Source organism: Bos indicus x Bos taurus, chromosome 6 (assembly GCF_003369695.1).
Source record: "Bos indicus x Bos taurus breed Angus x Brahman F1 hybrid chromosome 6, Bos_hybrid_MaternalHap_v2.0, whole genome shotgun sequence".
Taxonomy (NCBI): Eukaryota; Metazoa; Chordata; class Mammalia; order Artiodactyla; family Bovidae; genus Bos; species Bos indicus x Bos taurus.
In genome coordinates this window covers 66,735,358-66,762,625 of record NC_040081.1, presented here as the reverse complement: position 1 = coordinate 66,762,625, position 27,268 = coordinate 66,735,358, and the positions used below count along the sequence as shown (strand labels likewise).

At 34.9% G+C, this 27,268-nt stretch overlaps 1 protein-coding gene across 10 annotated transcripts in view; it reads left to right on the top strand.

Annotated features, from left to right (window-relative positions):
• Nucleotides 1–27,268, top strand: part of NFXL1 (nuclear transcription factor, X-box binding like 1) — a 61,808-nt gene that overhangs the window by 13,277 nt on the left and 21,263 nt on the right. For all 10 annotated transcript variants that reach the window (XM_027544435.1, XM_027544433.1, XM_027544430.1 and 7 more), the window contains exons 10-17: nt 583–707; nt 1,314–1,436; nt 4,415–4,505; nt 9,047–9,167; nt 9,403–9,562; nt 10,588–10,679; nt 24,768–24,789; nt 25,502–25,642. In XM_027544435.1, the coding sequence (XP_027400236.1) occupies nt 583–707; nt 1,314–1,436; nt 4,415–4,505; nt 9,047–9,167; nt 9,403–9,562; nt 10,588–10,679; nt 24,768–24,789; nt 25,502–25,642 (875 nt within the window). The remainder of the gene's footprint in view (nt 1–582; nt 708–1,313; nt 1,437–4,414; nt 4,506–9,046; nt 9,168–9,402; nt 9,563–10,587; nt 10,680–24,767; nt 24,790–25,501; nt 25,643–27,268) is intronic.

Sequence of the window (27,268 nt, the reverse complement as noted above, 5' to 3'; positions counted from 1 at the left end):
CCTATGAGCTTGTTTAGAGCAATTTTCTTTTTTTTTTTTATTCTGTATATTGTAGAATTCTTCCTAGTAGTTTCCAGGGACTTACTCATTTCTTTAGAAAAGTTATTTCTGAAGTAGTTGGCTCATAAAAATGTGCTTCTTGAGTATGGTAACATGTCATGTGTCGAATTCTTTTTAAAACGCATAAACTTTGGGACTTCCTGGCAGTCCAGTAGTTAAGAATCCTCCTTGCAATGCAGGGGACCTGGGTTGGATCCCTGTTTGGGAACTAGGATCCCACATGCCACAGAGCGGCTAAGCCTGAGTGCCACAACTAGAGAGCCTGTGCGCCACAACGAAGATCCCACGTGCCGCAGCTTAAGATCCGATGCACCGAAATAATTTTTTTTTTTAAAGCATAAACTTTACAAATATTAGGGGTTATTTTCATTAAAGTGAACTTTGTCCATTAATTATGTAGATGCAAAAACTCATGTCAGAAAGGCCTGTCATTTAGGGAACCAGAAGTACATGGCACATTATTAGTGTTTTATAATAATATATGTTGTTACTAATACTGATTTTTTTTTTATCTGCTTCTAGAATTTTCCTTGCCTTGTACAGAAGATGTACCAACTTGTGGAGACAGTTGTGACAAAGTACTTGAATGTGGAATCCATAGATGTTCACAGCGTTGTCACCGAGGCCCTTGTGAAACATGTAGACAAGTTAGTCATCTCCTGTAATGATTACTTTTTTAACAGCTGTCATAATATGTCAAATGGGGTTGTTTTATAATTGTTCTCTTAAACATCTGCTGTCATGATCTAACATTTATTATGATGAAACAGGAGAGTATGCCAGCAGTTAAATCTGAAGTTACCATTTATTTTGTATTCCTTGGTAAAAGTTTGAATGTTGTCATTTTTAGACTAGTGTGGACTTGTTTGTTCTCAGTAGACATTCAAAGCAACAATGAATTAGGCTTAGTGATGATGGAAAAAAATGCCTAGATGTCATTTTGGTTTTGACATGCTACCAGATAATCCAGTTTTCTTGTTTTATTGAAACTAGATGTATAGATGTTACGGTGTAATTAGATATAAGAGATTTTAATTGTTTTACTATTTAATATCAAGTTTTTACTAAATTTAATAATAGAAATTCTGTGAAGTCTTTTTGAAACAAGTGTCTTAGAAAATTCAGCCTTTTTTTTTTTAAGTCTTTAATACAAAAGGCTCTTAAAACTTTTCTCTTTCATTTTTTAGTAATTATAGAGATAGCAATGTGAAAAAATCATATCAACAAAAGTCAATAGCATTTGATTCTTCCAGGAAGTGGAAAAGCATTGTCGCTGTGGGAAGCATACAAAACGAATGCCGTGCCATAAACCTTATCTTTGTGAAACTAAGTGTGTTAAGATGCGGGACTGTCAGAAGCATCAGTGTAGGAGAAAGGTAATAAGCTTGGAAAACTGATTTTAAAATTCTTTTGAGTTTTTCCTTTTGGGGCCTATGATAAGTGCCATCTTGACTTGTTCTTCAGGTATTTAGACATATTCTTTGCTTCCTATATGAAATATTAATAAATATATTGTTTGTATTAGTGGAAATTCTACCAATGTTTTTAAATAACAGTGGTGTCCTTTTGTCCTGTGCATAATTCTTTTGTCTTGATTCTCTGGCTATTTCTGTTCCCTGACTAAAACGTCATAGCAGTGTTAGCAGTGTCATTTGGTTTTGTAGAGGCTTAACTTCTGCTGTTCAGATCTTATCTGTAGAAACTTGGTACAGTATAAGGAGTATTTTTTTGAGTCTGTAGATTTGCAGTTTTTTCAAGCCTCTTTTATTATTATAAATTATCCCTCTATCTCTGGTAAGATACCTTGTTCTTAAATTTATTAAATATAGTGATTTCAACTTTGTTTTTCATAGTGTTAATACAGTATATCTTTTCCATCCTTTTAACTTATTCATATCTTTATATTTAAAGTGAACATCTATGCAGAGCACTTAGATTTTTTATTTTATTCAATCTTTAGTTTTAATTTGAGTGTAGATCATTTACATTTCTTACGATCTTTAATAAAATGGTTGAATTTAAATCTGTCATTGGCTATTTATTTTCTGTTTGCCCATCTGCTCTTTGTTGCTTTTTCTTCTTTTGTGTCTTCTATTTGATTGAGTGTTGCTTTTCAATGATTCTACTTTACCTCCTTTATTTAATTCCGACACATTTTATACTATTTTTTAAAATAATCTTAAATATGTTGTTTTGCTTTAAAAGGTATCTTTCAAAGAATTTGAAAAAAATAGGTAATCTTTTATATTTATCATCAAACTCATGACTTTTGCCATTTTTCATCCTTTTATAAAGATTCAGGTTTCTATCTGGTTTCATTTTCTTTTATCTGAAGAACTTCCTTTAACACCTCTTGAGTGCTGGTCATGGAGTCTTTCAATTTTTGTAAACTCTCTTTAGCTTTTGTTTGTGAAAAATATTTTTACTGTATGATTTTTATTTGACAGTTTTCCCCCCATACTTTAAACTATTTTTGTTATCTTTGTTCTTCTGTATGTATCTTTTTTCTTTGTTTAAAAAGATTTTTCTCTTTATCATTAGTCTTCAGGAATTTATTAGTGATTTCCTTTGTATTGCCTTCTTCATGTTTCTTTTGCTCGGCTTTTGTTGAGTTTCTTGTATTTCTTTATAGTTTTCATCATACTTATGACATTTTCGATCCTTATTTCTTCAAATATTTCTCCTACTCTTTGCTTTATGACACTCCAGTGATGTATATGTCAAACTACTTGAGGGCCTATAGTTCTAATGCTTCACTCATGCTCCATTTATTATTTAGTTTTTTTAATGTTCATATTTTATGTTAGCTTATATTGCTTTATCTTCAAGTTCAACAAGTTTTCTTTTGCATTGTATAATCCTATTTTTAATCCCATCATGTATTTTCTCCTCTCAGACAGTATTTTTTCATCTGAGTCTTGGAGTTGGGTCTTTTTCATCACTTCCATGTCTGTCCTTTTCATGCTCATGCTTTCTTCTGTTGTCATCAGTATAGGTGGATGGGCTATACTTCACAGGCTTATTTTAATGTACTTATCTACTAATTCTGTCATCTGTCATTCTCGGGTCTATTTCTGTTGATCGAATTTTGCTTTCCTTTTGGGTTATTCTTTCCTCCTGGGTGACTTTTGATTGGTTTCCAGATACTATGAACTTTATATTTTGTGCTACCATTTCTCCACAAATTCTAACCATACTGGCCTCTGAACCTTGAATTTTGTCTCCTTAACTTGGTGAGACCACTGGACTTTGCTTGTGATTTTTCTCCTTGTGCTGCAGTGTGGAAACTTCCAGGTCTAAACTTGTGCTATCATAGGACTCACCTTTTTTGTTTATCTTTTCATAGGGTTTCTGTCCAGTGTTGCCTAATTGTCCAAAATCTGAAAACTGTTGTTGGATATATTTTGTCTGATTTTCTAGTTGTTTAAAGCAGGAGAGTAAATCTGGTCATTATTGCTCATCAGTGGTGAGAAACAAATACCTAAAAGGCTTATCGCAATAATCTTCTTTTCCCCCACTGGCACTGGGAAAGTGATAGGCACATAGTATTTTTTGGTAAATACTTATTGAATTGAGTGAACTATTTTAACTTTTAATTGCTTTTCAGTAATGTATATTTTGTTTTGAGCTATTTTTTTATCCTGAAACTTTTTCTTAAGTAGGTTACAAACCCATATTTCTTTAAGACAATTGTAGTCTGTATTTTGTTTCCAAGGTTTGGATATATGAGAAGTCAAGGAGTTAGAATGGCAGATAGAACTTTTAAGTAGTTGCTTTGTGTTGATGAATGAAAATTGGGACAAGTCTTAGACAGCTGTATTTCTCACAGATTGAAAATTAAGAAGTAACAAACGAGAGAGTGCTGAAATCAGTTAGCCTGTCTCTGCTTCTTTCCTTTAGTTAGACTCTGATTCTTTGGTTTGAAAATAGTTCCCCACCTAATTTATATAATGCACTGGCTTTATTATAATTAAATCTTAAAAATAGGCAGATTGTTTGCCTAAATTGATTATAGAGTTTGACTACATGCATTCCTATGGTTAATGTTGTCAGTCTCTGCATATATAAGTAGAAGAGAATCTCTTATGGAACTATTTTAAATTATAGAATAGTTAACCAAAGGGCACGTAAATTTAGCTTGATTTCACTAAATTAGGTCATTGTCTATTTAAACTTACAAGTTCTTAGTATAATGTATTCTACACAAGAATGTTAATACTCTTGAATATTCTTATTCTTATAGTGAAAAGAACAATCTTTTGATTTCCCTAAGTTCTGTGAATAACTAGTAATGACATTCATATTATGTATGATTTTCAAATTATCTGTTCTTTATATATTGCTTTCCCTTCAGTGTTGCCCTGGAAACTGTCCACCTTGTGATCAAAACTGTGGACGGACTTTAGGATGTAGAAACCATAAGTGTCCATCTGTCTGCCATAGAGGTAAAATTTAATAACAGCTGTAATTTTATGTTTATATTTACATAGTGCTTTATAGTTGATAGAGAGCTTTCACATTTATTATCTTACTCTTAACAATCTTGAGACATTAGAGTAGTCGCTAGTATCCTTATTTTATGGTCGAGGACATTTAAGCTGAAGAGGATTCAGTGATTTCCTTAGGGAATTTTCTAGCAAAGCACCATAACCAAGATTTGAACACAGGCCTTCTAAATATAAACTTTAGTTCTTTCTGTAATACCATATTGTTTCCTTTCTTCTACCCAACCTTCCCCATATAGTTCTTAAGCTAATAGGTTTTTCAGTACTATTGTGAATTTTAGACATTTATATGAAATTAAGTTTAGTAAATGAATGGATATATTCTTTCCAGTGGGTCTCAAAATTTTTAATCTCAAGGCCCCTTTAAACTCTTTTTGGACCCAAAGACCTTTTGTTAATATGGGTTTTATCTATTGATATTTATTCTATTTAAAATTAAAATATAATAACATTTATTATTTTATTTAAGCATAGTAATAATCCATTACATCTTAATACAGTAACTTTTTTTGTGTGAAAAATAAATATTTTCTGGAAAAAAAAAATTAGTGGGAAGAATGGTATTTTGTATTTTTGCAGATTTCTTTAATGTCCAGCTTAGTAGAAGATAACTGGATTCACGTATCTGCTTCTGCATTCGATCTATTGTGATATCCCTTGTCACATAGCTTCTGGGAAATTGTAATCTATGTATATGAGATCTTGCACACCACCTGAAAGGGTCTCAGGAGTCCCTAAGTTATTAGACGTTGAAGACTGAGTTAACTTTACTCATTTGGAGTATGTTAGTATGAAGTGAAATCTCCTGAAAGATAGTATATGGTAGTGGGAAGAGCATGGACTTAAATTAAGAGGTCTGAGTCAAGTCTGGACTTAGTAGCTATATGACCTTGGACAAACTACTGTACTGTTTTTTGTTGTTTTCCTTTGGGATTAGGTGGATGCTAGATAGCTCTCTTAATGTCTTCGTTCTTTCAGGAATCTTGGATGGTGAATGACATTAGTGTTTTGTGTAAGGAGGAAGAAGGCAAAGACTATTGGCCCAAGGTTATAGAACTAGTTACAGAGTCAGGATGTGAACCCAAAACTTCAATAAGTATTTTTGAGTGTCTTCTAAGTACCAGGCTCTGGGATTACATGAGTGAACAATTTGACAGAGTACCTGCTTTTATGGAACTTATTTTGTAATTCTCCCTTAATTAGAATAAAAATAAATAAATTAGTACAGAATATCAGATAGTGACAAGTATAATAAGAGAATTAGAGTGAAATTAAAATCACGTTAGTGGATGATATATACTGCTTTACATAGTATGGTCAAGTAGGATGATGTGTGAGGGGGACCCTGAGAGACGTAGGGATCAGATGCTGTGGAAATGGGGATGGGGCGGTGGGATTGCAGATGCCTTAAGACGGAAATGTTTGAGAGGACTGAAGTGATTGTCCAAGGAGATGAGGTCAGAAAAATGGTGGGATAAAGGACTGCTGAGGAAAGGAGAATATGTCTAGGGTTTCAGAAGCCACTGTTAAAACGTGACCTTCACTTTAAGTTGAAAACTTGACTGGTTGTATGACCATCAAAGAAATTAGATCAGTAGTTGAGAATTTTCTCACCAAGAAAAAAAAGGTCTCATTGATATTTACACTTGATTTTTAACAAATAAACATTTAAGGTATATATAAGTTTAATCTCTTTGTAAATTATTTGATAGTATATATAAAAAAGGATTGTGCCCCAGCTCGTTATTTATCTTACAGAGAAAGTAAGAGAAAATTACAGGTCAATCTAACTCATGAACATGTTTGTGAAATTAGTTTTAACCACTCAAATCCAGCTAGATGGTATTAAGATATCCATGCAATAATATATGGTTGGTTTAAGATTAGTAAATGTAATATGTTTCTACCACATTAACAGACTATAGGATAAATGAGATCATTTTAGTAAATGTCTGAGAAACCATTAATAAAATTCAAAATCTGTATATGATGAAAACTTAACCAGGAATAGAGGAGAGCATCCTTAACCTGATTTATACAGTATCTGCAAAAAGCATAAAGCAAGCATCATACTTAGTGGAGAAATGTTGAAAGCATATCCCCATCTTGTACTCCTTTGAAGCAGATCCCATAAATACTTCAAGGTGCATCTCTAAAAGATGGATTCTTAACCTGAAAATAGTTAATCTGTTTCTGAATATCAGCAAATACGTGGTGTTCACATATCTTGTTGTTTCATAAATACCTTTATTTTTTTACTTCAGTTTGTATGACTCAGAAATCTTACTAAGATTGACATTGTAGTTGGTTTATGTCTCTAAAGTCTGTTAATCTGTAATTTCCCTCTTTTTCTATGATTTTCCATCTTTTTCATTTGTCACTTAAGAAACTAGATTGTTTGTCTAGTTAAAAAACTTGTCACTTAAAAAACTATACAGTTTTATAGAGTCTGGATTTTTCAGAATGCATCTCTGTGGTATTATTGAATTTTTGGCATTTTCCTCTGTATTTCCTATAAACTATTAGTGGGACTAGTGGTTTGATCAGATCTGGGTTCAATTATTATTATTATTGTTTGGCAGAATGTTTATTTTTAAAAAAGTTTACTAGCCCCTAACAAAATTTATCTTAATGGAAAGTGTATGAAAATACCATTGTCCAGCTCTTACCACAATTGCATAAGATATGTAAAATCATTATTTTATGTCATTTTTCATTATTCTAGACACCTTCATAATCTTAAGTTATACGGTAACTCATAGGAAGAGCATGCTGTCTGCATGTTTGCATTGTGAATATATGAAAGTTCAATTTATAGTTCTTTTAAGTTTAAGACCATCTATGGTTATGATTCCAGAATTATTGGGCTTTTGACCCACTGATCACTGTAACTCTATGCTCCTTTTTCATTTAAAAAATACTGTAACTGAAGTTATTTTAGTTTATTTGTCATGTTGTACAAGTATTTGTAATGGGTTCATTAGGAAGACTGTTCAGGGAAATTATCCCTTATTCTCAAGATTTAATTAAAAAAAAAGAAAACTAATACTGTAGTTTAGGATGGTGAAAAGATATTGTTTGATAAGTTCCTCTCTGAATTGCTGAAGATGAATGAAAATGATCATTGTTAAGTGTGGAAATTGATACAATGTGCTGAGTAAGAACAGACATAAATATTGCTATTAACTTTTAAAAAATGTGACATCTAGTCATTCTTTTGGAAGGAACAAAATAAAGTTTGTTCAGGTGAGTCAGGATGACTTGGTTTGCATTACCATCAGGATAATACTTCATTGGATTATACTTACCAAAACTCTGAAGTCTAAGTTTGGTAATTTGTATGATACATGTGTGTTTTTTCCCTATGATGATTTTTGTTTTCGTTTTCTGTGGTCATTATTTAACTTATTAAATATTTTTAACTTTTGTTTGTTTTGAACTTATAGAATCTTTAACCAGGCTGTTTGTCATCTTTAATCTGTTTTTTATTAGGTTAACTGCTGTTCATTATTTTGCTTGGTCTGACACCTAGGCAGCAGTGTCTTGAGATACTTCCTAGTTGAAGACTCTTTATTCCTTTTTTATTATTTCATTTTTAATGGGGTGCCCTACTGGGAAAACAGAGTAGAAAGAAAGCCCTTAAGAGAATGTCAAAGCCTTGGGGAGAACTTTTTAGCCCAGTTTAAAAGATTTCTTTTCAGTTGGTTTTGCATGTTTCTACCAACCCATAACAAAAGAAGGTGAAAAACTAAAACTCTAAAGATGTTTACTTTTGAAATGTTTAGAAGAGAATTATTTGGAATTATAGCCTAAAATGAGATTTTACAATTTAGTCTTTTCTCAGAGCATGACTAATGGAAAATTGACTGTACTTGTTAATAATCTGATGAAAGAAGTCACTCATATTGGGGAATTTATCTTAAAATAATGTACTTGAATAAATGTATGTATGAAATTAAGCCAAAAAGATTATTGCTAACAGATTTTCCACAGACTTAGCTCCATTTTGCTTATATAATTTTAATAATGTGTTATTTGTTACTTAGAACTTTTAGCAAATTTTAAGTGAAATTCTAAAACTTTTTGTTGAAGTACCAGTGTAGGTACAGAAAAGTATACAGATAGCAAGTGTACAGTTTGATGACTTTTTGTAAATGGAACCTACCCATATAATCAGAACTCACATTACTAAACAGAACATTACCAGCATTTCCAAAACTATTTTTGTGTCCTTTGTAATCATCATCCTGATTTTAAACAGAGTAGATTTAGTTTTTCCTGTTCATTTTATGTAAATGGAATCATACTCTTGGTGTTGAATTTCTTTTGCTCAGTGTTACGTGTGAGGTTCGTTCATACTGGTTTTATTCTCATAGTAGAATCCCATTCTGTGAATATACTAAACTTATTGATTCTGCTGTTGATGGGAATTTGGATAGTTAAGGAACTTTCTCTTTAAGTTTCAGACATTTTTTTTCTAGGTAGTTGTTACCCTTGCCCAGAAACTGTAGATGTGAAGTGCAATTGTGGTAATACAAAGGTGACAGTACCCTGTGGCCGAGAACGTACCACAAGACCCCCCAAGTGCAAAGAGCAGTGCAGGTTAGTACAAAGCTCTGCATAGACTTACATCTGATACCTTAGAGATTTAAATTCATATTGATTTTTAATTTTGTTAATATTTTCAGTTTTGCTTTAATGTTCTAAAATATTAATATTCACAGTATGATCATTCTGTGTGGAATCAGAATATATATATATATGAATAAATAATTGTACTTTAGATACAATTGTTCAGTGATCAAAGTAATTAAAAAAATTGTATTTTATAATTTAGTCGGCCACCAACTTGCCATCATACAAGTCAAGAAAAACATCGCTGTCACTTTGGCTCTTGTCCTCCATGTCATCAACCTTGCCAAAAGGTTTTGGAGAAATGCGGTCACTTATGTCCTGCTCCGTGTCATGATCAAGCATTAATAAAGCAAACTGGCAGGGTAAGAGAACAAATATTACTAAGAGATAATGCATTTCTCTGGGTTAGGTTTTCTTAATTTTACTTAGTCATACAACAAGCGATGATTAATTACTTACTGGATATTAAACACTGTGATAGGAGCTGGGTCATAAGGTATAGGGCTTCTCTGGTAGCTCAGCTGGTAAAGAATCTACCTGCAATGCAGGAGACCCTGGTTTGAGTCCTAGGTCATGAAGATCTGCTGGAGAAGAGATAGGCTACCCATTCCAGTATTCTTGGGCTTCCTTGGTGGCTCAGGTGATAAAGAATCTGCCTGCAATGCAGGAGACCTGGGTTTGAACCCTGGGTTGGGAAGATCCCCTGGCGAAGGGAAAGGCTACCCTCTCCAGTATTCTGGCCTGAGTCCATGGGGTCGCAAAGAGTCGGACACGACTGAGTGACTTTCACATAAGGTTTAAGACTTGACCTTCTGTCTTTAGAAGCTTACAGTATAGAAAAGAAACCAATAAACAAATGTTTGTAAGAACAGCATGATAGTCATTTTATAATCTTGCAGATGAGTTTGTGAGTCCTCCATATATTGTGGTGTAGGGTTATAAATATCTCCTAATTTCTTCAAAGATTCCTTCACACATTCAGCAAATATTTACTGAATTCTTACTATGTGTTAAGCATTTTTCTAGGTGCTGGGGAGATAGTAGTGAACCAAACAATGGAGGTTAAATTCTACTGGTGGAATTTAGATTTTGTGATTCTGTTTTGTTTTGTTTGGGCTTGTAATAAGTGGAGGATGCTATACTGCCTTTGTTCTGTTATTTAAAAACTGCAGTCTGCCTCAATTTTTAATATAAATGTGTTAGAAGGAAACAATGTAATGGAATTTAAGGATGTAGTAAAATATTTCAATAAGCACAATTTGTTGATGACTTGAAAAAATTTCAACCTGCTTGAGCAGAGGATTTTTGGAACTGTTTTCTTAGATACTTAAACTGGCCATACAGTTTAGCTCCTCTGACTTAAAATTGGTGTGTATTTTACTTGTAGCACCAGCCTACAGGCCCTTGGGAACAGCCTTCTGAACCAGCATTTATTCAGACTGCATTGCCTTGTCCTCCATGTCAAGTTCCTATTCCTATGTAAGTATTAGAATTTTAGCTTTTTTTTTTTTTTTTAATTTATTTTGGTTGTGGCATGTGAGATATTTAGTTGCAACATGTGAACTCTTAGTTGGGGTATGTGGGATCTAGTTCCCTGACTTGGAAACTTGGGCTCTCTGCATTGGGAGCAGAGTCTTTAAGACCTTTTGACATAGTCCAAAGCATATCTTAAGAAACTTCTCCCCTTTTTCTTTTTGTAGTTCATCATTATGTCAGGCCTAGCCTGTAAAGTGGGCTTCCCTGGTGGCTCTGGTAACCTGGTATCTCTTCCCTGGTAGCCTGTAAAGTAGTCTGTCTTTCTGTTTCATTCTTTTCCAAATATATTTTGCATACTGCTTAAAATCTTCCTCTAGATAACTTTTTTTGAGTCATTTTCCCCAATTAGAGTTTTAATGGGTCAGTATAGCCACTCCTACTCTTCTTTTGGTTACTGTTTGTGTGGAAAATGGACAGATTCTTAGAAACACATAACTGTACTGAAACTGACCCAAAAAGAAGTAGGAGATCTGAATATAACTAGTTTTTAAAGAGTTAACACCAGTGTTTTACTAAGGAGGGACACTTCCTGATGCATTCAGTGAGGCTAGAATTTCCCTGATAATAAATTAGAAAAAGACAGGAAAAATACAGACCAATATCCCCTTTTTAATATAGATACAAAAATTCTTAGCTAGATATTAGCAAACTAAATCCAGCAATGTGCACAAAGAATTACATACCATGGCCAAATGTGTGTATTCCAGAAATATGAATTTGAATCAACCTCAGTCATTCATTCATCAATAATTGATTAAAATCAATCAACTTAGTACTTCATCAGTAGAGTAAAAGGCAGTTGATAGATGCAGAAAAACATTTGACAAAATCTGACACATTTTCTTGATAAAAACACTCAACAGTCGTGGAGTAAGAGGGAGCTTCCTCAACCTAATGAAGGATGTCTATGAAAAACCCATAGTTAACATCACACTTAATGGTAAAAGATTTAAAGGTTTCACCCTGAATATCAGGAACAAGACTAGGATGTTTGTTCTGCTACTTCTGTTCAATACTATACTAAACATACTAGCTAGAGCAATTAGACTAGAAAATGAAGTAAAACTGTTTGGATTTTCAGATAACATGATCATGTGTATGGATGATCCTAAGGAATCTTTCCACAAGTTATTAGAGATATTAAATGAGTTTAATGAGGTTATAAGAAGCATGAATATACAAAAGTCAATTTTATTTCTATCCACTAACAATGAACAGTCTGAAAATTGAACTAAGGAAACAGTTCCATTTCCAATAACATTAAGAAGAATAAACATTTTGTTTATTTAACAAATTGTTAAATAAATTTGGATAGAAGAAATCCAAGATTTCCACACTGAGAACTATAAAACATTGTTAGAATTTAAAGAGGACCAAAAACTGTAGTACTGACATCCAGATATACATAAAGGTCAAGTGCATAGAGCTGACAGCCCAGAAGTAAGTGCATGCATTTATGGTCAGTTGATTTTTGGCAAGGGCGTCAGAATAATTAAATAGGGGAAAGAATGCTTTTTGTAACAAATGGTTTGGGGACAACTGAATATTCACATGGAAAATTAGCTCAGATTCTTACGTCACAGCATATGTAAATAGTAACTCAAAATGGATAAGAGGCCTACAATTAAGGACTAAAACTACTAAACTCTGAGAAGAAAACATAGAATAAAATCTTTGTGTCCTTGGGTTAGGGATTGTTTTATTAGATATGACACCTAAAACATAAACAACAAGAGAAAATAAATTGGAGTTCATAAAAAGTAAGTCAGAGGACATTATCAAGAAAGTGTACGTTAAGGACACTATGAAAAAATTGAAAAGATAGCTCACAGAATGGGAGAAAATGTAAATATATATCTTATAAGAGTATATTATCCAGAGTATGTAAAGAATTCTTAGACTGAGAGACAAAAAGACTAATAATCCAATTTCAAAATAGTCAAAGACTTAGAACAGGTATTTCTTCAAAGAAGATCTACAAATAGATAATAAACACATGTGAAAAGATGCTCCATGTCACCAGTTAGGAAAATATACATCAAAACCACCAAGAGATAGTATTTTATACCCACTGGGAAGGCTAAAATAAAATAGACATATGATGTGTTGGTGAAGATGTGGAGAAATTGGAGCCATTATACATTGCTATTGGGATTGTAAAATGGTGTAGCTATTTTGGAAACATTTTGGTAGTTTCTCAGAAAGTTACCATATGACCCAGCAATTTTGCTTTAGATCTATACCCAGGAAAATTGAAAATATATGTTCACAAAAACTTGAACATGAATGTCCATAGCAGCATTATTACTAATAGCCCAAAAAGTGAAGACAACTCAATTGTCTGTCAACTGATGAATGGATAAGCAAAATGTGGTTTAGCCATACAATGGAATATCAGTTCAGTTCAGTTGCTCAGATGTGTCCGAATCTTTGTGACCCCATGGACTGCAGCATGCCGGGCCTCCCTGTCCATCGTCAACTCCTGGAATTTACTCAAACTCGTGTCCATTGAGTCGGTGATGCCTTCCAACCATCTCATCCTCTGTCATGCTCTTCTCCTGCCTTGAGTCTTTCCCAGCATCAGGCTCTTTGCAGATGAGTCAGTTCTTCGCATCAGGTGGCCAAAGTATTGGAGTTTCAGCTTCAGCATCAGTTCTTCCAATGAATATTCAGGACTGATTTCCTTTAGGATGGACTGGTTGGATCTCCTTGCAGTCCAAGGCACTCTCAAGAGTCTTCTCCAACACCACAGTTCAAAAGCATCAATTCTTTCGTGCTCAGCTTTCTTTATAGTCCAACTCTCACATTCATACATGACTACTGGAAAAACCATAGCTTTGACTAGACAGACCTTTGTTGGCAAAGTAATTCTCTGCTTTTGAATATGTTATCTAGGTTGGTCATAGCTTTTCTTCCAAGGAGCAAGCGTCTTTTAATTTCATGGCTGCAATCACCATCTGCAATGATTTTGGAGCCCCCCAAAATAAAGCCTGTTACTGTATCCATTGTTTCCCCATCTATTTGCTGTGAAGTGATGGGACCAGATGCCGTGATCTTTGTTTTCTGAATGTTGAGTTTTAAGCCAACTTTTTCACTCTCCTCTTTCACTTTCTTTAAGAGGCTCTTTAGTTCTTCTTCACTTTCTGCCATAAGAGTGGTGTCATTTGCGTATCTGCTGTTATTGATATTTCTCCTGGCAATTTTGTTTCCAGCTTGTGCTTCTTCCGGCCCAGCGTTTCTCATGATGTACTCTGCATATAAGTTAAATAAGCAGGGTGCCAATGTACAGCCTTGATGTACTCATTTTCCTATTTGGAACCAGTCTGTTGTTCCATGTCCAGTTCTAACTGTTGCTTCCTGACCTGCATACAATTTCTCAAGAGGTAGGTCAGGTGGTCTGGTATTCCCATCTCTTTAAGAATGTTTTGCAGTTGTTTTGATCCACGCAGTCAAAGGCTTTGGCATAGTCAATAAAGCAGAAGTAGACTTGCTCGTGAATGTCTAGGAGTCTCTGGCGGAGGTGTGGGTCAGCAGTGGCCTGCTGCAGGGCTAGGGGCACTCAGTGTAGCAGTATGCATGGGACCTTTTGAAGGAGGTCGCCATTATCTTCATTACTTCCACCATAGGCTGGCCCCAGGTAAATAACAGGGAGGAAACATAGCCCCACCCATCAACAGAAAATTGGATTAAAGATTTACTGAAATAGGGCCCTGCCCATCAGAACTAGACCCAATTTCCCCCTCAGTCAGTCTCCCCCATCAGGAAGCTTCCATAAGCCTCTTACCCTTCTCCATCAGAGGGCAGACAGACTGAAAACCACAATCACAGAAAACTAACCAGTCTGATCACATGGACCACAGCCTTGTCTGACTCAATGAAACTTATAAGCCATGCCATGTAAGGCCACCCAAGATGGATGGGTCTTGGTGAAGAGTTCTGACAAACCGTGGTCCACTGGAAAAGGGAATGGCAAACCACTTCAGTATTCTTGCCTTGAGAACCCCATGAACAGTATGAAAAGGCAAAAAGATAGGACACTGAAAGATGAACTCCCCAGGTTGGTAGGTGCCCAGTATGCTACTGGAGATCAGTAGAGAAATAACTCCAGAAAGAATGAAGAGACGGAGCCAAAGCAAAAACAATACCCAGTTGTGGATGTAACTGGTCATGGAAGTAAAGTCTGATGCTGTAAAGAGCAATATTGCATAGGAACCTGGAATGTTAGGTCCATGAATCAAGGCACATTGGAAGTGTTCAAACAGGAGATGGCAAGAGTGAACGTTGACATTCTAGGAATCAGTGAACTAAAATGAACTGGAATGGGTGAATTTAACTAACATAACCATTATATCTACTACTATGGACAAGAATCCCTTAGAAGAAATGGAATAGCCATCATAGTCAACAAGAGTCTGAAATGCAGTACTTGGATGCAATCTCAAAAATGACAGAATGATTTCTGTTTGTTTACAAGGCAAACAATTCAGTATCACAGTAATCCAAATCTATGCCCTGACCAGTAATGCTGAAGAAGCTGAAGTTGAACAGTTCTGTGAAGACCTACAAGACCTTCTAGAACTAACAGCCAAAACAGATGTCCTTTTCATTATAGGGGATTGGAATGCAAAAGTAGGGAGTGAAGAAATACCTGAAGTAACAGGCAAATTTGGCCTTGGAGTGCAGAATGAAACAGGTGAAAGGCTAATAGTTTTGCCAAGAGAATGCACTGGTCATAGCAAACATCCTCTTCCAACAACACAAGAGAAGACTCTACACATGGACATCACCAGATGGTCAATACCAAAATCAGATTGATTATATTTTTTGTAGCCAAAGATGGAGAAGTTCTATACAGTCAGCAAAAGCAAGACCGGGAGCTGACTATGGCACAGACCATGAACTCCTTATTGCCAAATTCAGACTTAAATTGAAGAAAGTAGGGGGAAAACCACTAGACCATTCAGGTTTGACCTAAATCAAATCCCTTACTGTTATACAGTGGAAGTGACAAATAGATTCAAGGGATTAGATCTGATAGAGTGCCTGATGGACTATGGACAGAGGTTCGTGACATTGTACAGGAGGCTGTGATCAAGACCATCCCCAAGAAAAAGAAATGCAAAAAGGCAAAATGGTTGTCTGAGGAGGCCTTACAGATAGCTGTGAATAGAAGAGAAGCGAAAGGCATAGGAGAAAAGGAAAGATATACCCATTTGAATGCATAGTTCCAAAGAATAGCAAGGAGAGGTAAGAAAGCCTTCCTCAGTGATCAGTGCAAAGAAATAGAGGAAAACAATAGAATGGGAAAGACTAGAGATCTCTTCAAGAAAATTAGGGATACCAAGGGAACATTTCATGCAAAGATGGGGTCAATAAAGGACAGAAATGATATGGACCTAACAGAAGCAGAAGATATTAAGAAGAGGTGGCAAGAATACACAGAACTGCACAAAAAAGATCTTAAAGACCCAGATAATCATGATGTTGTGATCACTCATCTAGAGCCAGACATCCTGGAATGCGAAGTCCAGTGGGCCTGAGGAAGCATCACTATGAACAAAGCTAGTGGAGGTGATGGAATTCCAGTTGATCCATTTCAAATCCTAAAAGGTGATGCTGTGAAAGTGCTGGACTCAAAATGCCAGCAAATTTAGAAAACTCAGCAGTGGCCACAGGACTGGAAAAGGTCAGTTTTCATTCCAGTTCCAAAGAATGCTCAAACTACTGCACAATTGCACTCATCTCACACGCTAGTAAAGTAATGCTCAAAATTCTCCAAGCCAGGCTTCCAACAGTACGTGAACCATGAACTTTCAGATGTTTAAGTTGGTTTTAGAAAAGGCAGAGAACCAGAGATCAAATTGCCAACATGCATTGGATCATCCAAAAAGCAAGAGAGTGTCGGAAAATTATCTACTTTATTGACTATGCCAAAGCCTTTGACTGTGTGGACCACAACAAACAATGGAATATGATTCAGCCATAAAAATGCATGATTTTTTGATATATTTCCATGTTACATGGCTGAACCTTGAAAATTTTCATTCTAAATGAAAGAAGCCACAAAGGAATTCCCATAAGGATAACAGCTGATCTTTCAGTAGAAACTCTTCAAGGAGGGAATGGCAAGACGTACTTAAAGTGATGAAAGAAAATAACCTACAGCCCAGATTATTGTACCCAGCAAGGATCTCATTCAAATATGAAGGAGAAATCAAAAGCTTTACAGACAAGCAAAAGCTGAGAGAATTCAGCACCACCAAACCAGCTCTCCAACAAATACTAAAGGATATTCTCTAGACAGGAAGCACAAAAAGGATGTATAAATTTGAACCCAAAACAATAAAGTAAATGACAATGGGATCATTTATCAATAATTACCTTAAACGTAAATGGGTTGAATGCCCCAACCAAAAGACAAAGACTGGCTGAATGGATACAAAAACAAGACCCCTACATATGCTGTCTACAAGAGACCCACCTCAAAACAGGGGACACATACAGACTGAAAGTGAAGAGCTGGAAAAAGATTTTCCATGCAAATAGGGACCAAAAGAAAGCAGGAGTAGCAATACTCATATCAGATAAAATAGACTTTAAAACAAAGGCTGTGAAAAGAGACAAAGACGGTCACTACATAATGATCAAAGGATCAATCCAAGAAGAAGATATAACAATTATAAATATATATGCACCCAACACGGGAGCACCGCAATATGTAAGAAAAATGCTAACAAGTGTGAAAGGAGAAATTAACAATAACACAATAATAGTGGGAGACTTTAATACCCCACTCACACCTATGGATAGATCAACTAAACAGAAAATTAACAAGGAAACACAAACTTTAAACGATACAATAGACCAGTTAGACCTAATTGATATCTATAGGACATTTCATCCCAAAACAATGAATTTCACCTTTTTCTCAAGTGCACATGGAACCTTCTCCAGGATAGATCACATCCTGGGCCATAAATCTAGCCTTGGTAAATTCAAAACAATTGAGATCATTCCAAGCATCTTTTTTGACCACAATGCAGTAAGATTAGATCTCAATTACAGGAGAAAAACTATTAAAAATTCCAACATATGGAGGCTGAACAACACGCTGCTGAATAACCAACAAATCACAGAAGAAATCAAAAAAGAAATCAAAATTTGCATAGAAACGAATGAAAATGAAAACACAACAACCCAAAACCTGTGGGACGCTGTAAAAGCAGTCCTAAGGGGAAAGTTCATAGCAATACAGGCATACCTCAAGAAACAAAAAAAAAGTCAAATAAATAACCTAACTCTACACCTAAACCAACCAGAAAAGGAAGAAATGAAGAACCCCAGGGTTAGTAGAAGGAAAGAAATCTTAAAAATTAGGGCAGAAATAAATGCAAAAGAAACAGAAGAGACCATAGCAAAAATCAACAAAGCCAAAAGCTGGTTCTTTGAAAGGATAAATAAAATTGACAGACCATTAGCCAGACTCATCAAGAAACAAAGGGAGAAAAATCAAATCAATAAAATTAGAAGTGAAACTGGAGAGATCACAACAGACAACACAGAAAAACAAAGGATCATAAGAAACTACTATCAACAATTATATGCCAATAAAATGGACAATGTGGAAGAAATGGACAAATTCTTAGAAAAGTACAACTTTCCAAAACTGAACGAGGAAGAAATAGAAAATCTTAACAGACCCATCACAGGCACGGAAATTGAAACTGTAATCAAAAATCTTCCAGCAAACAAAAGCCCAGGTCCAGACGGCTTCACAGCTGAATTCTACCAAAAATTTAGAGAAGAGCTAACACCTATCCTGCTCAAACTCTTCCAGAAAATTGCAGAGGAAGGTAAACTTCCAAACTCATTCTATGAGGCCACCATCACCCTAATACCAAAACCTGACAAAGATCCCACAAAAAAAGAAAACTACAGGCAAATATCACTGATGAACATAGATGCAAAAATCCTTAACAAAATTCTAGCAATCAGAATCCAACAACACATTAAAAAGATCATACACCATGACCAAGTGGGCTTTATCCCAGGGATGCAAGGATTCTTCAATATCTGCAAATCAATCAATGTAATACACCACATTAACAAATTGAAAAATAAAAACCATATGATTATCTCAATAGATGCAGAGAAAGCCTTTGACAAAATTCAACACCCATTTATGATAAAAACTCTCCAGAAAGCAGGAATAGAAGGAACATACCTCAACATAATAAAAGCTATATATGACAAACCCACAGCAAACATTATCCTCAATGGTGAAAAATTGAAAGCATTTCCCCTAAAGTCAGGAACAAGACAAGGGTGCCCACTTTCACCATTATTATTCAACATAGTTTTGGAAGTTTTGGCCACAGCAATCAGAGCAGAAAAAGAAATAAAAGGAATCCAAATTGGAAAAGAAGTAATCTCTCACTGTTTGCAGATGACATGATCCTCTGATCCTTTAGAAAACCCTAAAGACTCCACCAGAAAATTACTAGAACTAATCAATGACCATAGTAAAGTTGCAGGATATAATATCAACACACAGAAACCCCTTGCATTCCTATACACTAATAATGAGAAAACAGAAAGAGAAATTAAGGAAACAATTCCATTCACCATTGCAACGAAAAGAATAAAATACTTAGGAATATATCTACCTAAAGAAACTAAAGACCTATATATAGACAACTATAAAACACTGGTGAAAGAAATCAAAGAGGACACTAATAGATGGAAAATGTACCATGTTCATGGATCAGAAGAATCAGTATAGTGAAAATGAGTATACTATCCAAAGCAATTTATAGATTCAATGCAATCCCTATCAAGCTACCAACAGTATTCTTCACAGAGCTAGAACAAATAATTTCACAATTTGTATGGAAATACAAAAAACTCAAATAGCCAAAGCGATCTTGAGAAAGAAGAATGGAACTGGAGGAATCAACCTACCTGACTTCAGGCTCTATTACAAAGCCACAGTCATCAAGACAGTATGGTACTGGCACAAAGACAGAAATATAGATCAATGGAACAAAATAGAAAGCCCAGAGATAAATCCACGCACATATGGACACCTTATCTTTGACAAAGGAGGCAAGAATATACAATGGATTAAAGACAATCTCTTTAACAAGTGGTGCTGGGAAAACTGGTCAACCACTTGTAAAAGAATGAAACTAGAACACTTTCTAACACCATACACAAAAATAAACTCAAAATGGATTAAAGATCTAAACATAAGACCAGAAACTATAAAACTCCTAGAGGAGAACATAGCCAAAACCCTCTCCGACATACATCACAGCAGCATCCTCTATGACCCACTTCCCAGAATATTGGAAATCAAAAATAAACAAATGGGACCTAATTAAACTTAAAAGCTTTTGCACAACAAAGGAAACTATAAGCAAGGTGAAAAGACAGCCTTCAGAATGGGAGAAAATAATAGCAAATGAAGCAACTGACAAACAACTAATCTCAAAAATATACAAGCAACTCCTACAGCTCAATTCCAGAAAAATAAATGACACAATCAAAAAACGGGCCAAAGAACTAAATAGACATTTCTCCAAAGAAGACATACAGAAGGCTAACAAACACTTGAAAAGATGCTCAACATCACTCATTATCAGAGAAATGAAAATCAAAACCACTCTAAGGTACCATTTCACACCAGTCAGAATGGCTGTGATCCAAAAGTCTACAAGCAGTAAATGCTGGAGAGGGTGTGGAGAAAAGGGAACCCTCTTACACTGTTGGTGGGAATGCAAACTAGTACAGCCACTATGGAGAACAGTGTGGAGATTCCTTAAAAAACTGGAAATAGAACTGCCTTATGATCCAGCAATCCCACTGCTGGGCGTACACACTGAGGAAACCAGAAATGAAAGAAACACGTGTACCCCAATGTTCATCGCAGTACTGTTTATAATAGCCAGGACATGGAAGCAACCTAGATGTCCATCATCAGATGAATGGATAAGAAAGCAGTGGTACATATACACAATGGAGTATTACTCAGCCATTAAAAAGAATACATTTGAATCAGTTCTAATGAGGTGGATGAAACTGGAGCCTATTACACAGGGTGAAGTAAGCCAGAAAGAAAAACACCAATACAGTATACTAACACATATATATGGAATTTAGAAAGATGGTAACAATAACCGTGTATACGAGACAGCAAAATAGACACTGAAATATAGAACAGTCTTTTGGACTCTGTGGGAGAGGGAGAGGGTGGGATGATTTGGGAGAATGGCATTGAAATACGTAAAATATCATATGTGGAATGAGTCACCAGTCCAGGTTCGATGCACGATACTGGATGCTTGGGGCTGGTGCACTGTGATGACCCAGAGGGATGGTATGGGGAGGGAGGAGGTTTCAGGATGGGGAACACATGTATACCTATGGTGGATTCATTTCGATATTTGGCAAAACCAATACAATATTGTAAAGTTTAAAAAAAAATAAAAAAATAAATGAAAGAAGCCAGACACTGAAGGCCACATAATACATTTATATGAAATGTCCATAGTAGGCAAATCCATAGAGACAGAAAGTAGGTTAGTGGTTGCAGAGTCTGGGGATAGGAGACCATGGAGAATGATTCTGATTGTTTCACGGCTTCTCTTTGGGTCATAAAAATATTCTAGGATTAAGTCATGGTGATTTTAGTTACACAACCATGTGAGTACACTAAACACCTCTGAATTGTACTCTTTAAAAGTCTACATTCTATGGTATGTGAATTTTATCTCAGTTTTAAAAAGGAGAAGAACATGTATAAAGATCCTTCTAACACTGATATGATTTTTTAGTAACATGCATAACAAAATTATTGTAAAGTATATATTAAAAATATTACTTGTCACATGAATTATCAAGGCAATGTAATTTCTTATTATTGTACAGTGTTTTTGTTTTCTTGTCCTCTTGTTAAAAATAACATTACATTTGATAATAATTTGGCCGTGTGGTATAAGAATTCTGAATATGTATGTATAATATATATAATATGTGCTGTATCATTTAGGGTGCCTTTAGCTTCAAGTAACAGAAACTCTAAATTAAAAGCAACATGGTAACATTTATTTCTTGCACAGTTAGACTGGTGTTAGAACTGCTTCCTAGTTGGTTAATCTGATTAATTCAGATACCTCATTGAGGGCCCAAATTTTGTCCTTACTTTGTACCCTTTATATAGTCTTTGCTCTCTGGCTATTTTCCTTTCTGATAAACTTCCCATCCAGTTAGTGAAGTTTCCAAAGGGAGAAATGGAAGATATTTGTGCCTTCAGCCATCCTTTTCTTTTAAGACTGAGGAAATTTTTCCCATAATAAAATTCTTTTCACTTTTCATTGGCCAGAGTTGGATCACATGACAATTTCTAAACTAGTCTCTCGAAAGGGATATAAAATATTTGTTTTGTTTTTTTAAATAGACTTTTTTTAAAAGATGACTTTTTAGGTTTGCAGGAGAATTTCACAGAAAGTACAAAGAGGTCTTGTTTTCCTGCCATTCACACACAGTTTCCCCTGTTATTAATACATTAGTGTGGAATTCTTTAAAAGTGTAAACTTTATGGCATGTGAATTTTATCTCAGTTTAAAAACCAAAAACATATATATAAAGGTCTTTCTAACTCTGACATAATGCTTTTTCAGTGGCATGTGTAACATAATTATTATTATGAGGTATATGTTGAAATTTATTATTTGTCACATGAACTATCCAGGTAATATAATTTCTTTCTTAGAGCAGAATTTTTTACAGCTGAGGAACTGATACTGATACATTGTTATTAACTAAAGTTTATAGTTTACATTAGGATATACTTTTTCAGTTGTATGTGCATAATGTCCTGCCTGCATCAGAATAGTTTCACTGCCCTAAAAACATCCTGTGCTACACTTGTTCATCCCTCACCTGCCTGTCCCTCAAGCCCCTGGAAACTGTTCATCTTTTTCTTTCTTTTACTGTCTCTGGAATTCTTCCTTTTTCAAATTGTCCTGTAGTTGGAATCCTACAGTATATAGCCTTTTTAGCATGTTGCACTTAATAATTTACATTTAATTTCCTGTATGTCTATTTATGGTTTGATGGCTCATCTCTTTTTATTGCTAAGCAATATTCCATTGTACCACAGTTTGTTTATTCATTCACCTATTGAAGGACATTTTGGTTGTCGAAGTTGTAGCAGTTATGAAGAAAGCTGCTGTAAACGTTCATGTGTAAGTTTTTTGTGGTCATATGCTTTCAACTCATTTGGGTAAATGTTTAGGAGTGCTGATTCTGGATCATATGGTAGACCTATGTTTACCTATATGAGAGCGCCATTTTGCATTCTCTCCAGCAGTGAGTGAGAGTTCCCTTTGCCCTGCATCCTTACCAGCAAATATTATTGTCAGTGTTTTGAATTTTAGCTGTCCTAATGGGTGTGTAGTAACAGCAACATCTTATTGCTGTTTTAATTGGCAGTTCTTTAATGGTAAATGATGTTGAACATCTTTTCATATGCTCAGTTGCCATTTGTATATATATAAAGTGTCCTCTGTTCAGATCTTGCCCATTGATTTAATTGAGTTGTTTGACTTATTATTATTGAATTTTAAGAGTTCTTTTATATTCTGCATAAAAGTCCTTTACCAGCTGTGTTTTTCCAAATATTTTCTCCCAGTCTGTGGCTTATCTTTTCATTTAAGTGTTCTTATTTAAGTGATTATGGCAGAGCAGATGTTTTGGGTTTAATGAAGTCCAACTTAGCCATTTTTCTTTCCTGGATTGTGCTTTTGGTGTTGTATTTAAAAAGTCATCACCAAACTCAAGGTCACCTAGATCTTCTCCTGTGTTTTATAGTTTTGCGTTTCACATTTAGGTCTTTGATCCATTTTGACGTAACTTCAGAAAGTTGTAAAGTCTGTTTGTATTTTTTTCCATGTAGATGTTCCTTTGTTCCAGCACCAGCCGTATGCTGAAAAGTCTGTCCTTTCATCGTTTAATTGCCTTTCTCCTTTGTCAAAGATCAATCGACTATCTTTCTGTGAGTCTGTTTCTGGGCTCTCTGTTTGTTCCATTGATGTGTTTGTCTGTTCTTTCACTAATACCATACTATCTTAATCACTGTAGCCTTATAATAAGGCTTGATGTTGGGTAGTGTCAGCTCTTTGCCTCTGTTCTTCAGTACTGTGTTGGCTATCCTGGGTTTTTTTGTTTTTCCATAAAGATCGTAGAATCAGTTTGTTGATATCCACAAAATAACTTGCTGGGATTTTGATTGTAATTGTGTTGAATCTAGATGAAGTTGGGAAGAAGTGACATTTAACAGCATTGCACCTTTCTAAAGATGAACATGAAATATCTCTTCATATATTTAGGTCTGCTTTTATTTCTTTAGCAGTGTTTTATAGTTTTCTTCATATAGATCTTATTATTTATTTTGTTAGATTTATATCTTAAGTATTTCATTTTTCTGTGTGATAGTATAAATGGTGAAAGTGAAAGTTGCTCAGTCGTGTCCTACTCTTTGTGACCCCATGGACTATACAGTCCATGGAATTCTCTAGGCCAGAATACTGGAGTGGGTACCCTTTCCCTGCTCCAGGGGATCTCCCAATCCAGGGATTGAACCCAGGTCTCCCGTGTTGCAGGCGGATTCTTTACTAGCTGAGCCATAAGGGAAGCCCAAGAATACTGGAGTGGGTAGCCTATCCCTTCTCCAGTGGATCTTCCTGACCCAGGAATCGAACTGGGGTCTCCTGCATTGCAGGTGGATTCTTTACCAACTGAGCTATCAGGGAAGCCCTGATGTAAATGGTGGTGTGTTTTTAATTTCAAATTCCAGTTCAGCAGTTGGCTTTTGTATATTAACTTTGTATCCTGGAATCTTTCTGTAATCACTTATTATTTCCATATGTGTTTATTTTTTGTTAATTTAAAAACCAGTAGAGTTAGCATCTTTGCTTTAAAAATATTCTTTTTGAAGAATGTATAATGTTTTCATTTTTTTTCTTATAGGGAATGTCTTGGAAAACATGAGGTGAGTTACAGGCACAAGCTTTAACTAAAGCTTACAATCTATTAATATATTCCTCTTCTATATGATGGGTATTAGAAATAACAAAGTCAATGTATTGTCTTTTTAGTGCTCTAAAGAGTATAAGAGTTTGTCTACTAAGTATTCAAAAATATACAGTGCTTTTATTTGAGAATTAGCCTATGAATATGCATTCACTACAGAAGCATTATATTGTTGAGTTTCCCTTTTAGGAATAGGATATTTTGCTTTTTGGCATTCATTCTTTGGATTTTTTTTTGATAGATTACTTTGATTTTGATAGTAATTATTAATGAAATGTATCAGATAGAACTTGTTCTCAAATGAATAACAATCATTTTGGAAACATGCTTCCAGTAGGCTGTGTATGTGTGTACGTTGCTGCTGCTGCTAAGTTGCTTCAGTCGTGTCTGACTCTGTGCAACCCCATAGACAGCAGCCCACCAGGCTCCCCCGTCCCTGGGATTCTCCAGGCAAGAACACTGGAGTGGGTTGCCATTTCCTTCTCCAATTGTATGAAAGTAAAAAGTGAAAGTGAAGATGTTCAGTCGTGTCTTACTCTTAGCGACCCCATGGACTGCAGCCTATCAGGTTCCTCCTTCCATGGGATTTTCCAGGCAAGAGTACTGGAGTGGGTTGCCATTGCCTTCTCTGGTGTATATTGCTAATTTTCCTTTTTTTCTTAAATTTTAAGGTGAGCCCTCTACCATGTCATGCTGTAGGACCTTATTCTTGTAAAAGAGCTTGCGGACGAACCTTAACCTGTCAGAATCATACATGTATGAAAGAGTGTCACAAAGTAACTGAAACAGATTCCTGCACTGACAAAAAAAAGGTAATGTCCTTGGATTGAATGTGTACATGGTTATGATATGCTTAAAACACTTTCTTTTAATAATTATGCCATAAATATTTTGCTATAATTTCTTCTCTCTTTTCTTGCCCTCATCCCTTCTCCTTCCTTGCTTTTCCTAAGACAACCAGCTTTAACACTTGGCGTATATGTCTCTGTATCTTTGTGCTAGCTCAAAATGGTACGACTTTTACTTTGGTACTCTTTACATGCTGTACCTGTGTTAATACATAGGATTTGATTTTATGATAAAAGTACAGAAATTGTCCTTTTTAGACAATAGCGGCAGTATCACCTCTACTGCTATCCGTTTATATCTCAAAGTTTTGTCTGGAGCATTTGCTCTCAGCTGTTTTTTAACTCTAAAATTGGTAGTAGGCGATGTTCACGATTTTAAGAAATTCTCTGTTGGCAGTAAATAACATCACAAATATGGGATATGTGTAAATTGTGTGAGGTTTACTAAAATTAGCATTTTACAAGCATATGTGATATCAACCTTAAAAAAAAGTCTAAAAATTGCCATTTTACATAGAAAAACAAATGTAGCTAATCAAATTTCAAATAATATAAAATTTTTTTTTTAAATAGTGTTTTTTCTTAGGTGTCCATTTTGTAGAGAATCCTAATTTAGTAGTGTGCTTAATAAGGAATAAGTCAAACATTTTTAAGCTTCATTACTAAGTAATGTTACATTAACAGATGTTTAAATTATTATATGAATTGTGTTATTGAAAATTTCACTTGCATTGTTAGATGTTTTGATCTTTGATTTGATAATTATAATACATGGCAACATAAATGTCCGTAGTATATTCTTTTTCGTGTGTAAATATATATGTAACTTGTATTGTTTATAATTTTTTCATTGAGCTATACCTTGATCCTTAGTAAAAATATTGTCATGATAAAATGAGGAAGATCCTGGACTTACAAAATCAAACTAATATAATGATTCAGAATCGCTTTAGAGAATAGCTGATGTGTGATGTATGGCCAGAATATCAACTGAGTCAGAAAAAATTCATTTAAGGAAGTGGGGAATTACAGTTACCTTGGATTACTTGACATGGCTTCCTAGGCAGTGAATTGCTCTGGCAAAATACGAGTTATAAGTTATGTGCAATTCTTCTCGATGTAGCTACAAGTTCATCCCTGTCTCACATTCAGGGAAGGCTACTGCAGTGTGCGTGAATGAAAATTATTTTGGAAGATAACTTTGTAATCATTCTAGTTTATGTATTGAAAATTAAATAATTCAGAAACTTTTAAAATTCTTTACTGTAACATTTCAATTGAGTCTCCTATAGGTTCTGCTTTATCTTTTCTCAGTATATATGAAGATATTCTGTTACAAGTTCTTTATAGTCCCCTACTTAAATATAAATTTCTTGGGCCAGGAACCCTCTCCAATCTTGCATATTCCCAGTATATGAGACAATACCTGGCACATAATGCTGAATAAGTATTAATGGAATAAGTTAATATGTATTTTTTTAAAAAAGAAATTATAGAGGAATGTTTGATAATTGAAACACTTTTTCTTTGTAATCCTGCATGTCAAAAATAGATTAGAATTTTATGTCAATTAAAAAAGACATAGAGATG